The sequence below is a fragment of the Mauremys mutica genome, chromosome 4 (assembly GCF_020497125.1).
Source record: "Mauremys mutica isolate MM-2020 ecotype Southern chromosome 4, ASM2049712v1, whole genome shotgun sequence".
Lineage (NCBI taxonomy): Eukaryota > Metazoa > Chordata > Testudines > Geoemydidae > Mauremys > Mauremys mutica.
The window spans coordinates 156,711,568-156,725,676 of record NC_059075.1 but is presented as its reverse complement, the minus strand read 5'-3'; the positions used below and the strand labels follow the sequence as shown (position 1 = coordinate 156,725,676).

Below are 14,109 nucleotides of genomic sequence, written 5' to 3'. Positions count from 1 at the left end.
CCAGGGAGAGGCCATTGCCAGGGCTGGTTGCCGGGGGGATGCAGTTGCCGGGGGGGGGGTTGCCAGGGAGAGGCCGTTGCCAGGGCTGATTGCCAGGGGAGGGGGGGTTGCCAGGGAGAGGCCGTTGCCAGGGCTGGTTGCCAGGGGAGGGGGGGTTCCCAGGGAGAGGCCATTGCCAGGGCTGGTTGCCGGGGGGATGCAGTTGCTGGGGGGGTTGCCAGGGAAAGGTGGTTGCCTGGGGGGTTGCCAGGGAGAGGCCGTTGCCAAGGCTGGTTGCCAGGGGAGGGGGGTTTGCCAGGGAGAGGCCGTTGCCAGGGCTGGTTGCCGGGGGGGGGGTTGCCAGGGAGAGGCCGTTGCCAGGGCTGGTTGCCAGGGGAGGGGGGTTTGCCAGGGAGAGGCCGTTGCCAGGGCTGGTTGCCAGGGGAGGGGGATGCCAGGGAGAGGCCGTTGCCAGGGCTGGTTGCCGGGGGCCGCGGGGTTGCCAGGTCCTCCCACGCTTGGGCTGGCGGCCCCGCAGACAGACCCCGCCCCGCCCCGTCCCGTCGGGTCTCTCCGCTGCCTCCCGAGACCCTTCGGCCTGGCTCGGGCTTTCGGCTCCCTCCGGATCCGCTCGGCTCTTTCCGGGACCGCCCGGGTGGCCCCGCCCCCAGCTGGCCCCGAACGCGGAAGTGCGGAGCCTGCAGCGGGGGAGCCGCGAGCGGAGCATGGAGGGTGCGGGGGGGGGAGACCCCCGGGGGAGGGGCACAGGGTGCGGGGGGGGGAGACCCCCGGGGGAGGGGCACAGGGTGCGGGGGGGGGGAGACCCCCGGGGGAGGGGCACAGGGTGCGGGGGGGGGAGACCCCCGGGGGCGGGGCACAGGGTGCGGGGGGGGGGAGACCCCTGGGGGAGGGGCACAGGGTGCGGGGGGGGGAGACCCCCGGGGGAGGGGCACAGGGTGCGGGGGGGGGGGACGAGGACTAGGGGAGGAGCAAAGGGTGTGGGGGGGAGACCCCCGGGGGGGGGGCACAGGGTGCGGGGGGGGGGAGGTACAGGGGGGGTGACCCATAGGGGAGGGGCACAGGGTGCGGGGGGGAGACCCCCGGGGGAGGGGCACAGGGTGCGGGGGGGGGGGAGGTACAGGGGGGGTGACCCATAGGGGAGGGGCACAGGGTGGGGGGGGGAGACCCCCGGGGGAGGGGCACAGGGTGCGGGGGGGGGGAGGTACAGGGGGGGTGACCCATAGGGGAGGGGCACAGGGTGTGGGGGGGGGGGAGGTACAGGGGGGGTGACCCATAGGGGAGGGGCACAGGGTGTGGGGGGGAGACCCCCGGGGGAGGGGCACAGGGTGCGGGGGGGGGGAGAGGTACAGGGGGGGTGTCCCAAAGTGGAGGGGCACAGGGTGTGGGGGGAGACCCCCGGGGGAGGGGCACAGGGTGCGGGGGGGAAGGGCACAGGGTGGGGGGGGAGACCGCCGGGGGAGGGGCACAGGGTGCGGGGGGGAAGGGCACAGGGTGGGGGGGGAGACCGCCGGGGGAGGGGCACAGGGTGCGGGGGGGGGGAAGAGGTACAGGGGGGGTGACCCATAGGGGAGGGGCCCAGGGTGCGGGGGGGGGGGACCCCGGGTGGAGGGGCACAGGGTGCGGGGGGGAGACCCCCGGGGGAGGGGCACAGGGTGCGGGGGGGGGAAGAGGTACAGGGGGGGTGACCCATAGGGGAGGGGCACAGGGTGCGGGGGGGGGGAAGAGGTACAGGGGGGGTGACCCATAGGGGAGGGGCCCAGGGTGCGGGGGGGAGACCCCCGGGGGAGGGGCACAGGGTGCGGGGGGGGGAAGAGGTACAGGGGGGGTGACCCATAGGGGAGGGGCACAGGGTGCGGTGGGGGGGAGACCCCTGGGGGAGGGACACAGGGTGCGGGGGGGGGGGAAGAGGTACAGGGGGGGTGACCCATAGGGGAGGGGCACAGGGTGGGGGGGAGACCCCGGGGGAGGGGCACATGGTGCAGGGGGGGGGAGAGGCACAGGGTGGGGGGGAGACCCCGGGGGAGGGGCACATGGTGCGGGGGGGGGAGGGGCACAGGGTGGGGCGGGAGACCCCGGGGGAGGGGCTCTGGTGCCCCGGGGGAGGGGGTGACACCTGGCAGGTTGGGTCTGTGACCCCCCCCATCTCTGCCCCCAGAGCCGTGCAGGGCGGAGGGGCTGGGTGGGGGGGCCGCAGCCCCCCAGGAGCCCGGCGTGTCGGTGGGGGCGATGGGCACGGAGCAGCCGGACCCCGGGGGGAGGATCCAGGCGCTGCAGGAGGAGCTGGCGGCCGCGCTGGCCGAGGTGGAGACGCTGCGAGCCGTGGCCACCGTGAGCGAGGGCACCAAGCAGGAGGCCGTGGCCGCCGTGCGGCGTCAGTGCCAGGAGGAGGTGGCCTCGCTGCAGGCCATCCTCAGAGGTGAGACCCCCAGCAGCCCCCCCGTGCTTCCCCAGTGCCCCCCTGTGCTTCCCCAGTGCCCCCAGACACCCCACGCAGCCCCCCCGTGCTTCCCTGCTGCCCCCAGACACCCCACGCAGCCCCCCCGTGCTTCCCCGCCACCCCCAGACACCCCCCCAGCCCCCCGTGCTTCCCCGCCACCCCCAGACACCCCACGGAGCCCCCCCGTGCTACCCCGATGCCCCCGGTGCTTCCCCAGTGCCCCTAGACACCCCACGCAGCCCCCCCGTGCTTCCCCAGTGCCCCCAGACACCCTCCGGAGCCCCCCTGTGCTTCCCCAGTGCCCCCAGACACCCCCCAGCCCCTCCGTGCTTCCCCAGTGCCCCCAGACACCCCACGCAGCCCCCCTGTGCTTCCCCAGTGCCCCCAGACACCCCACGGAGCCCCCCCGTGCTTCCCCGCTGCCCCCAGACACCCCACGCAGCCCCCCCGTGCTTCCCCAGTGCCCCCAGACACCCCACGCAGCCCCCCGGTGCTTCCCCCGTGCCCCCAGACACCCCACGCAGCCCCCCTGTGCTTCCCCAGTGCCCCCAGACACCCCCCCAGCCCCCCTGTGCTTCCCCAGTGCCCCCAGACACCCCACGCAGCCCCCCTGTGCTTCCCCGCTGCCCCCAGACACCCCACGCAGCCCCCCGTGCTTCCCCAGTGCCCCCAGACACCCCACGCAGCCCTCCCGTGCTTCCCCAGTGCCCCCAGACACCCCACGCAGCCCCCCTGTGCATCCCCAGTGCCCCCAGACACCCCACGCAGCCCCCCTGTGCTTCCCCAGTGCCCCCAGACACCCCACGCAGCCCCCCTGTGCTTCCCCAGTGCCCCCAGACACCCCACGCAGCCCCCCCGTGCTTCCCCGCTGCCCCACGCAGCCCCCCCGTGCTTTCCCGCCGCCCCCAGACATATACCCGCCATGCCTACTGCCACTCCCCACACACCCCCGTACTCCTACTGTTGTCTTCCCAGGCCACCTGCTTCTGTTCCGGTACCACGGCCCCCTGGTACCGCCCCATACGCACCTCTGTACGCCTGCCACAGCCCCATACGCACCCTCGTATGTCTGCCACGGCTCCCAGCCGCCCGCCATGGCCCCATACGCACCCTCGTACACCTGCCACTGTCCCATCTGCACCCCTCTATGCCTACCGCCATTCCACATGCCCGCCATACTCCTACCGCCATCCCCCGTCTGCCCACACGCCCATCCCCCAACCTCCATCCCCCATCTGCCACCAGCCTGATACAGACCCCACGCACAGCCCCCTTACATCCTAGGACACCACCCCACACCCCCTGTGTGCCCCACTTCCCCGGTGCCCGTCACTGAGGATGTATGCCAGATGAGCTGGACGCCCTCCTGTCTGCGAGTGTCTGTGCTGCCCCAGCCTGGGGATGGGTCTCTGCTCCCAGAGGTCCGGGGTGTTTGCTGGGTGGGACCCGATGCTCTCGTCCCCCTCACGGTGGCCTCTGCTGCTTCTCCAGACACCATCAGCAGCTATGAGGTGCGCCTGGAGGCCGTGCAGCAGGAGCAGCACGGTGGGGGCTCATGGGGGGTCCGGGAGCTGAGCCGCCTGCAGCAGCAGCAGACGCAGGGAAACCCCCTGGACTCGCTGGAGCGGCAGATGGAGAAGGTGAGGCAGGGGGAGGATGGGCCCCTGGGGGTGGGGGGAGGGGCTGGGAGGGGCCCTTGAGGGGTGTTGGGGACCCCAGGTTGGTCCTCGGGCCCAGGAGACCTCTGAGTGGGTGCTAAGGGTGAGGGGTGGGTGCGTCCCTGGGTCAGGAGGACTCTGGCTGTGGGAGAAGGGTGGGGGACACTGGGCACGGGGGGGCTGGAGAAGGTAGATATGGGGGGCTGTGGGGTCCCCGACTCTTGCCAGCCCTGCTCCCCAGACCAAGCCAGACTCTGAGCGGGTGCAGGGTGGGGCATGCAGAGGGGGTAGGTGGAGGGCCCTGTGGGTTCAGAGTAGGGGCTGGAGGCTGAGGGGGTTGGGGCTGTGGGTGGAGGTCTGTGGGGTCCCTGGCACATGTTGTCTCTGTCCAAGATCTTTTTGGTGAGTGGTAATTAGCTGTTATCACTCAGGAAAGGGATCTTGGCGTCACTGTGGATAGTTCTCTGAAAACATCCACTCGGTGTGCAGTGGCGTCAAAAAAGCCAACAGAACGCTGGGCATCATTAGGAAATGTTAGATAATATCCCATCGCCCCTCTATAAATCCATGGTGCGCCCACATCTCGACTCCTGCGTGCAGATGTGGTCGCCCCGTCTCAGACCAGAGCTGTTAAAAATGGAAAAAGGAGAGAGACGGGGACGGGACAGCGTCTGTCCGAGGCGAGATTCCAAAGACGGGGACTGTTCAGCTTGGAAGAGACGACTGAGGGGGGTGTGACACGAGGAGCAGGGGTCACCTCATGACATTAACCGGCAGCAGGTTCACATCAAACAATAGGAAATATTTCTTCATATAACGCAGTCAGCCTGTGGAACTCGCTGCCAGGGGATGTCATGAAGGGGAAAAATATAACTGGCTTCAGAAGAGGATTATAGCAGAACCTCCGAGTTATGGGAGTGGAGGTTGGTCGTCGCTCTGAACCAAACGTTATGGTTCTTTCCGAATTTACAACTGAACCTTGACTTAACGCAGCTTTGCAGCTTTACTGTGCAGAAGAAAAATGCTGCTTTAAGCAGCTTAATTTAAATGAAACAAACACAGAATTGTCCTTACCTGGTCAGACCTTGGTTTAAACTGTCCCTGTGTGTTTAGCGGTGTACGTTTCACACCGCACTGTGCGGGATTTGCTTCTGCCTGACTCTGTATTTCCGGTTCCAAAGGAGGGGTGTGGCTAGTTTGTAACTCGGGGGTTCGTAACTCTGCCGTTCTGCTGTAACCGAGTTCCTGGAGGGTAGGTCCATCGATGGCGATTAGCCAGGATGGGCAGGGACACCACCCCATGCTCCGGGTGTCCCTAAACCTCTGACTGCCAGGAGCTGGGACTGAACAACAGGGGATGGACCCTCCATAATTGCCCTCTTCTGTTCACTCCCTCTGGGGCACCTGGCAGTGGCCACTGTCAGCAGACAGGACACTGGGCGAGATGGACCTTTGTCTCTGCCCAAGTGTGGCCGTTCCCATGTTCTCATGCCTCAGGACTCCGAGCGCCTGTGGGTGAAAGGTGGGGGGTGCTGGGCATTGGGGGATGCAGAGTGGGGTGATTGGGTGCTATGGGTCGGGGGCAGGGGTTGTGGTGGGGGAACTGGGGGTCCCTGGCTCATCCTGTCCCCGCCCAGGCGCAGGAGGACTCCGAGTGGCTGTGGCTGAAGGGTGGGGGTTGCTGGGCATTGAGGGGTGCAAAGGAGGTGCTGGGGGGCAGGGGGTGCTGGGGGTCCCTGGCTCAGCCTGTCCCCGCCCAGGCGCAGGAGGACTCCGAGCGGCTGTGGCTGAAGGGTGGGGGTTGCTGGGCATTGAGGGGTGCAAAGGAGGTGCTGGGGGGCAGGGGGTGCTGGGGGTCCCTGGCTCAGCCTGTCCCCGCCCAGGCGCAGGAGGACTCCGAGCGGCTGCGCAGCATCGTGCTGCCCATGGAGGAGGAGATCGCCCAGCTCAAGAGCAAACTCTCCCGGGCCGAGGGGCTGATCCAGGGGCTGCGGGGGCCTGAGGTGAGACCCGGAGGAGGGGAACCGTGTGGGGGGAGCGGGGTGGCGGAGAGCCGGGCCATGCAGGAGGGAGGGAAGGGATGCCCGATGTGGATGGACTGGGGCGGTTCTGACTGCGTGGGGGGGGCTCACTCTGCCCTGTGACTCCTTCCCCCCCAGGGCTCGCTCGGCGGCTCGTCGGAGTCTCTGCTGTCTGATGCGGAGGCTCCCAGCCGGATGCCCCCTGCCCACCCTGGGGGAGAGGGGGATGAAGGCTCCGGACCGGAGGGCGAGGAGGAGCCGGGAGGGGGCCTGGCCTTCGCCCGCGGCTGCGACAGTGTCTCCATCATCTCCATCGCCAGCTCCAGCGCTGGTTCCCCCCGGCCCCGGCGCCGCCCCAGCCCGGAGCACGAGGACACAGCCTCCCTGCTGTCCACCGGCACCCTTGTGCCCGAGAGCATCTACCTGCCGCCCCCCGGCTTCCAGCTGGTGCCTGATGGGGAGTGGGCGCAAGTGCAGCAGGAGGTGAGATGGGAGTGGGGGAGCTGTGGGCAGGGTGGGGCCGGGAGGTGGGAGTGGGCTCGCGGGGGAGCAGGGAGGCTGGGGTTGTGGGAGATGGGAGGATGCGGTGCAGGGTTGCTGGAGCTGGGGTGGGGGATGTGGCCGGGACAGGGTGACCTGTGACCTCGGCCCCCCCAGGCCAGGCGGCACCAGGAGTCCCTGCAGCAGCTGGAGGCGGCGACGCAGGAGAAGCTGGGACTGCAGGAGGCGCTGAGACAGAGCAATGAGGACTGTGCCAAGCAGGTACCATGGGCAGCTCCCCCTCCTCAAGCTCTGCCTGTGCCCCGCAGCCCCTGCTAGCCCCGCCCTGCCACCCCCAGCTCCGCTGGTGCCCCTCACTCCCGACCCGCAGCCCCCTGCTAGCCCAGCCCTGGGCCCCCCGCCACCCCCAGCTCCGCTGGTGCCCCTCACTCCCGACCCGCAGCCCCTGCTAGCCCAGCCCTGCCCCCCCCGCCACCCCCAGCTCCGCTGGTGCCCCTCACTCCCGACCCGCAGCCCCCTGCTAGCCCAGCCCTGCCCCCCCGCCACCCCCAGCTCCGCTGGTGCCCCTCACTCCCGACCCGCAGCCCCTGCTAGCCCAGCCCTGCCCCCCCCGCCACCCCCAGCTCCGCTGGTGCCCCTCACTCCCGACCCGCAGCCCCCTGCTAGCCCAGCCCTGGGCCCCCCCGTTCTGCCAGTTCCCCTCACTCCCGACCCGCAGCCCCTGTTGGCCCAGCCCTGCACCCAGCTCTGCCAGTGGCCCTCACTCCCGACCCGCAGCCCCTGCCAGCCCAGCCCTGCCCCCAGCTCTGCCGGTGCCCCCAGCGCTGACGTGCAGCCCCTCTCCCTGTGGCCAGGCTGCTTCGTGCTGACGGCTGAGTCTCTCCCAGGTGCTGGTGCTGCTGGATCAGATCCAGAAGTCGGAGCAGCTGCTGCAGAACCTGCAGGCGACCGTGTCCCAGACCCAGCACCGGACCCAGGAGCAGATAGTGAGCAGGGGGGTGCCCGGCAGGGTGGGAGAGACACGGTGCTGAGGGTGGGTGTGGGGATGGAGGGGGGGAGGTGGGGGGGGGCTGGGATCCATGGTGGGGGTCACTGGTGAGGGTCGTGGGGGGGGATCCAATCCCTCTGCTCACCTCCCCCTTCCCCCAGGCCGACCTGGCGTCATCTCACAAGCGACTCAGCTACGAGGTGCAGCGGTTGAGCGAGGAAAATGAGGGGCTGCGGGGCTCCCGGCCCCCCCTGACCCCCACTGAGGAGCCGCCACTGCCGAGCTCTGTGCAGGTACCGCAGGGGCTGAGACCAGACAAGGGTTTGGGGGGGAGGGGGCTCTAGGTCATCTCCCTGACTCTCCTCGGAGAGGTGTGTGGGGTGGGGAAGGGGGTACGCTCCCATGCAAACCTCCAGTCCCTACCAGGACCTGTAGGCACTGGTGGGAATATTGAGGTGTGGGTCACATCCCCCCCCCCCCGAGCTGGGGGTGGGATATCACCATCTCCCCAGGAGCTGTAGGACCTGGGGGTGGGGGGGATGTCAAGGTGTGGGTTCCCCCCCCCCAGGAGCTGTAGTTGCAGGCGGGGGGGATAACGAGGTGTGGGTCTCTCTCACACACACACACACACCCCTGGAGCTGTGGGCACGGGGGGGGGGGATATCGAGGTATGGGTCTCACCCCCTGTCACGGAGTCCCCGGGGGATGCTCTGGAGCTGCTCCCCACCAAGCCAGGCAGGACTCTGGGAGCCTCCTCTCCCTCGGAGCAGCCTGTCTGCAGGGCAAGAAGCTCCCACGGCTTCACCTCCTGGGTCTCTCCTTGGAGCATTCAGCATCCTCTGCCCCTCCGTGCGCTTCCCCCAGCGAGTCCGCCCAGCGGGGTCCTGGGGGGGGGCCACAGGGTCCTGCCCCCCCACTGCGCAGTCAGACGTGACTCTCAGCCAGCCAGTAACACAGAGGTTTATTCGATGACAGGAACATGGTTTATTTAGACTACAGGAACACAGTCCAAACTAGGCAGGAGCGGCACCAGGGTTTCTGGCGCCCTAGGCAGAATTTGTGGGGCGGCGGGAGCTTCCAGTTCCACTCCCATCGCTCCGCCGAAGAAGGACCCTCCGCCGAAATGCTGGAGGCGACAGCGGCAGTCATTGAGCTGCTCAATTGCCTGCCGCTGTTTTCCGCCGCACGTCGGCTGAGGGTCCTTCTCCGGCGGTGCGACGGGAGTGGAACTGGGAGCTCCCGTGCGCCCCGTGGGGAGCACACAAAATGCCGTCCCCCGAATCCTGGCGCCCTAGGCAACCACCTAGGGTCGCCTAATGGAAGCGCCGGCCCTGGGTATGGGTCTCCCCCATCGCCCCCAGCAGCAGGTCCTGGCTTTGGGGTACAGCTCTCTCCCACCATCGCCCCCCAGGAGCTGCAGGCCCTGGTGCGCCGGCTGCAGGAGGAGGCCGGGACCCTGCGCCGAGCCAGCGAGCACCATGGCGAGCGGCTGCGCATTGAGATCGTCACGCTGCGTGAGCGGCTGGATGAGGAGGAGGCCGCCCGGGCCCGGCTGCAGGGGGTTCTGGAGGCCCAGCTGGGGGCCCAGCGCGAGGAGAGCCGTAAGGCTGGGGGTGTGGGGACTGTGGGGGGAGGGGAAAGGGGCTGGTGGGGGGCTGGGGAAGTGGGTCGGGCTGGGGGTGTCATGGCAAGTAAAGCACCCCCCTTGCTGTAACAGTTGTCTCTCTCTCTCTCCCCCCCCCCCCCCCGGCTGCGGCTCCATCGCTCCTGCCCACAGAGCTCATGGAGGGTAAGTGGGGACTAGGGGAGGGGGGCGGGTGTGTCTGTCGCTCACCCCCGCCCCTCTGGGTGACTCACCCCCTGCCCCGTCTGTCTCTCCTCAGCCTCCCTGTGCAGCGTCCGGTCGGAGATGGAGCGGCTACAGCAGCAGCTGGGGCAGGTGAGGGGGCTGGTTTTATGGGGGGGGGGGGGGACACCTCAGGAATGGGGAGGGGCCTGTTCTGTGTCCCCCAGGGAGTGTGTCTGGTGGGGAGGTCTATGCTGAACTCTTCCCGCAGGCAGGACATGCCTTGGGAGGGGTGGGACACTGATCCCCCCCCCCCACACACACACACACTGCCCAGGCAGAGCATTGGGGACGGTGGGGTCACACTGGTTTTCCCTTCCCATCCCCCCAAAGGCAGAGCAGCGGGCGCAGGGGCTGGAGCAGGACGTGCAGCGGCTCCGGGGGGACCTGACCCAGCGCGACCAGCAGGGCCAGGCCTGGGAACAGGAGAAGGTGAGTGAGCTGAGCCAGCCACTCCCCCCGCCCTGGGGTGGGCTCCCCGCTCAGACACCCTTGGTGCCCCCGCATGGCTCTCTGGGGGTTCAGGGCACTGGCTGTTAGGCCAGTCTGGGCATCTCGCCTGAGAGCCAGCTTAGCCTCTGGCTCTGCGCTGGCCCACTGAGAGCCCCAGCGGCTGGCTCCCGCCTTTCCCACTCCCACCAAGCCTGGGACCTTCCCGCTCAGTCCTCGATGGGCGCGTGGCCCCTGCCCTGCCTTCCAGCACCCGCTCCGCAGCGCTTCCCCAGGCCAGGGGCTCGCTGGGCCAGCGCGGTCCAGGCACCTGTTTCTCAGCCAGCCGCCTGCGACTGCCCCGACCCACTTGCAGCTGGGTGTGAGATTGAAGGGGAGTCGAATTACACCTTAATCCCTCCACCAGTGCCCCTGGGGGGATGAACCCTTCTGCCCCCAGGACACGGGGGGGGTGTAAACTGAGCCCCAACCCTGGTTCAGAAAAGTCTTACAATATTTCCCACGTTCCTCCTTCCACCCTACACCTCCCCTGAGTGCTCTGCAACCACCCCACCCCAGTGGGGCATGTAAGCAGGGACCCCAACCAGCTGGTGCTGGTCCCAGGGCTGTCATGGTCTCTCTTTGCCAGGCTGGGCTGGAGGGGGGGTGCAGAGGAGTCAGGGGCTGGTCTCAGGGCTGTGACAGTCTCTCCCCCAGGCCAGGATGGGGGGAAGGGAGTTGCAGAGGAGTGGGGGAGGGGTGGGCTGGTCCCAGGGCTGTGACACACTCCCCCAGGCTGGGCTGGAGGAGGGGTGCACAGAAGTGGGGTGAGGGGGTGCAGACGAGGGGGCTGGTCCCTGGGCTGTGACAGTCTCTCCCCCAGGCCAGGATGGGGGGAAGGGAGTTGCAGAGGAGTGGGGGAGGGGTGGGCTGGTCCCAGGGCTGTGACACACTCCCCCAGGCTGGGCTGGAGGAGGGGTGCACAGAAGTGGGGAGAGGGGGTGCAGAGGAGGGGGCTGATCCCTGGGCTGTGACAGTCTCTCCCCCAGGCCGAGATGGGGGGAGGAGAGCTGCAGAGGAATGGGGAGATGTGGGGGGGCTGGTCCCAGGGCTGTGACACACTCCCCCAGGCTGGGCTGGAGGAGGGGTGCACAGAAGTGGGGAGAGGGGGTGCAGAGGAGGGGGCTGGTCCCTGGGCTGTGACACACTCCCCCAGGCTGGGCGGGTGGGGGGGTGCACAGAAGTGGGGAGAGGGGGTGCAGACGAGGGGGCTGATCCCTGGGCTGTGACAGTCTCTCCCCCAGGCCGAGATGGGGGGAGGAGAGCTGCAGAGGAATGGGGAGATGTGGGGGGGCTGGTCCCAGGGCTGTGACACACTCCCCCAGGCTGGGCTGGAGGAGGGGTGCACAGAAGTGGGGTGAGGGGGTGCAGACGAGGGGGCTGGTCCCTGGGCTGTGACAGTCTCTCCCCCAGGCCAGGAGGGGGGGAAGGGAGTTGCAGAGGAGTGGGGGAGGGGTGGGCTGGTCCCAGGGCTGTGACACACTCCCCCAGGCTGGGCTGGAGGAGGGGTGCACAGAAGTGGGGAGAGGGGGTGCAGAGGAGGGGGCTGGTCCCTGGGCTGTGACACACTCCCCCAGGCTGGGCTGGAGGAGGGGTGCACAGAAGTGGGGAGAGGGGGTGCAGAGGAGGGGGCTGGTCCCTGGGCTGTGACACACTCCCCCAGGCTGGGCTGGAGGAGGGGTGCACAGAAGTGGGGAGAGGGGGTGCAGAGGAGGGGGCTGATCCCTGGGCTGTGACAGTCTCTCCCCCAGGCCGAGATGGGGGGAGGAGAGCTGCAGAGGAATGGGGAGATGTGGGGGGGCTGGTCCCAGGGCTGTGACACACTCCCCCAGGCTGGGCTGGAGGAGGGGTGCACAGAAGTGGGGAGAGGGGGTGCAGAGGAGGGGGCTGATCCCTGGGCTGTGACAGTCTCTCCCCCAGGCCGAGATGGGGGGAGGAGAGCTGCAGAGGAATGGGGAGATGTGGGGGGGCTGGTCCCAGGGCTGTGACACACTCCCCCAGGCTGGGCTGGAGCGGGGGGGTGCAGAGGAGTCTGGGGAGGGGGCTGGTCCCAGGGCTGTGACAGTCTCTCCCCCAGGCCAGGCTGGAGGCAGCGCTGTCCGAGCAGCGGGGGAAGCTGCAGCGGTTGCAGGCGGAGCTGGACACCAGTGAGCAGGTGCAGAGAGACTTTGTCCGCCTCTCACAGACACTGCAGGTACCGGCTGGGGGGTGTCTTTGAGCAGGTGCCGTCTGTCATGGGGGAGCTGCGCCCTATGGGGGGTGGAGGGGGGTGTCTCTGTGGCCCAGGATCTCGGGAGGTGTCTCTCTCACTCCCCTCTCGTCCCTCAGGTGCAGCTGGAGAGGATCCGCCAGGCCCCCTCGCTGGAGCAGGTGCGCAGCATTGTGGATGGGACGCGGCTGAAGGATGTAGCAGAGCTCAAGGAGCCCTGAGAGGCAGGGACAGCAAGGGCCCCTCCCCCCAGGGGGGGCATGGATGCCGCCTACCCTCCCCCTGTGCGGGCACAGACTCCAACCCCTTCCCCTCCCCACCAGGGGGGCCTTGGACACTGGCCAGGCTCTGAGTGGCCATCCTCTACTAACCCGCCTCCCCAGGCACCTGTGGGGGATTGGGGCCATCAGCCTGGGGAGACAGGTCCCAGCCCCTCTCTGCGCCCCCCCCCCGCTCAGGGATGGTGCCCCCCACCTGCACACTAACCAAAGATGCAGCTGCTGCCCCCCCCTCCCCCCACAAGAGCGAGGCCTATGGGGGAGGGAGTCATGGCATGGCCCCAGCTCTGGCTCCCACGACAGGAAACAGCCCGTTACTGACAGTTACTAACACTGAGGAAGGATTTGGGCTCCCCGCTTGGTGTCCATCCTCCATTCCCCCTCCCCCAGGTTCCTTCCCCCCACAAGGGGTGGGAAGGGGCTGGGCCAAGCAGGCCCCGCCCCCTGACACTAACACCCCCCCAGCCTGCCTTTGTGTGGAGGGGCCACAGGGGGCAGGGGTAATAAAGGTGACTTGGTGACCGTACTCGTCTGAGCCACCTGCATCCATCTGTCTGCTGCTGCTGCTTTCTCCATGTCAGCTGCCCTGGGCCACGGGGCTTAAGGGGGACAATGGGGTGAGACTGTCCCAGGCAGCACAGGCGGAGATGTACGGCCTGGAACCCCCCGCACGCCTGCCAGCCTCACCTATTCTAAACTCACGAGTCCCACCCTGTAAAACGAGACTGGTTCTTGTTCTTGGCCGCAGCTTTTCTCCCCTGCTGCCTCAGCTGGAGCCAGGTGCTGGGTTTAAACGAGAGCGGAGACCCTCCTGCAGCCAGGGCTCCAAGAGACGCCCTAGCGCCCTGAGCAGGGGAAGCTTTGCACGGGGCTGCGCCGCTTCCTGCTGTGCCTGGTGCCTGCGGCCTGGGCAAGCCGGCCCCGCGAGCGAGCGTCCAGCTCCCGGCCTGGGGGGCTCCGCCGGGGACAGCCCCAGCCCCGCGAGCGAGCGTCCAGCTCCCGGCCTGGGGGCTCCGCCGGGGACAGCCCCGGCCCCGGCCCCGCGAGCGAGCGTCCAGCTCCCGGCCTGGGGGGCTCCGCCGGGGACAGCCCCAGCCCCAGCCCCGCGAGCGAGCGTCCAGCTCCCGGCCGGGGGGGCTCCGCCGGGGACACCCCCAGCCCCAGCCCCGCGAGCGAGCGTCCAGCTCCCGGCCGGGGGAGCTCCGCCGGGGACACCCCCAGCCCCAGCCCCGCGAGCGAGCGTCCAGCTCCCGGCCTGGGGGGCTCCGCCGGGGACAGCCCCAGCCCCGCGAGCGAGCGTCCAGCTCCCGGCCGGGGGGCTCCGCCGGGGACAGCCCCGGCCCCGCGAGCGAGCGTCCAGCTCCCGGCCTGGGGGGCTCCGCCGGGGACAGCCCCAGCCCCGCGAGCGAGCGTCCAGCTCCCGGCCGGGGGGGCTCCGCCGGGGACAGCCCCAGCCCCGGCCCCGCGAGCGAGCGTCCAGCTCCCGGCCGGGGGGGCTCCGCCGGGGACAGCCCCAGCCCCAGCCCCGCGAGCGAGCGTCCAGCTCCCGGCCTGGGGGGCTCCGCCGGGGACAGCCCCAGCCCCAGCCCCGCGAGCGAGCGTCCAGCTCCCGGCCGGGGGGGCTCCGCCGGGGACAGCCCCAGCCCCGGCCCCGCGAGCGAGCGTCCAGCTCCCGGCCGGGG

General features: G+C 69.5%; 1 protein-coding gene across 2 annotated transcripts; it reads left to right on the top strand.

Annotated features, from left to right (window-relative positions):
* The first annotated feature begins 587 nt into the window (after positions 1-587).
* On the top strand, positions 588-13,301 carry LOC123367990 (rab GTPase-binding effector protein 2-like). Of its 2 annotated transcripts, XM_045012399.1 has the most exons (14): positions 588-711; positions 2,156-2,416; positions 3,929-4,077; positions 5,979-6,098; positions 6,255-6,599; positions 6,774-6,878; positions 7,505-7,603; positions 7,767-7,898; positions 9,017-9,206; positions 9,383-9,394; positions 9,489-9,544; positions 9,785-9,883; positions 12,018-12,134; positions 12,269-13,301. In XM_045012399.1, exons 1-14 carry the CDS (start codon positions 705-707, stop codon positions 12,368-12,370), a joined length of 1,794 nt encoding a protein of 597 aa, XP_044868334.1. In that variant the 5' UTR covers positions 588-704; the 3' UTR covers positions 12,371-13,301. The 2 variants fall into 2 exon arrangements, with proteins under 2 accessions (XP_044868334.1, XP_044868335.1); XM_045012400.1 differs by lacking the exon at positions 5,979-6,098.
* The last annotated feature ends 808 nt before the right edge of the window (positions 13,302-14,109 follow it).

What these genes read in the sequence shown, in the direction of transcription:
- LOC123367990 (XM_045012399.1), top strand. An exon ending in ATGAGGACTGTGCCAAGCAG is followed by an intron (nt 6,879 to 7,504) that starts GTACCATGGGCA and finishes AGTCTCTCCCAG; the next exon opens with GTGCTGGTGCTGCTGGATCA. An exon ending in AGGCCTGGGAACAGGAGAAG is followed by an intron (nt 9,884 to 12,017) that starts GTGAGTGAGCTG and finishes TCTCTCCCCCAG; the next exon opens with GCCAGGCTGGAGGCAGCGCT.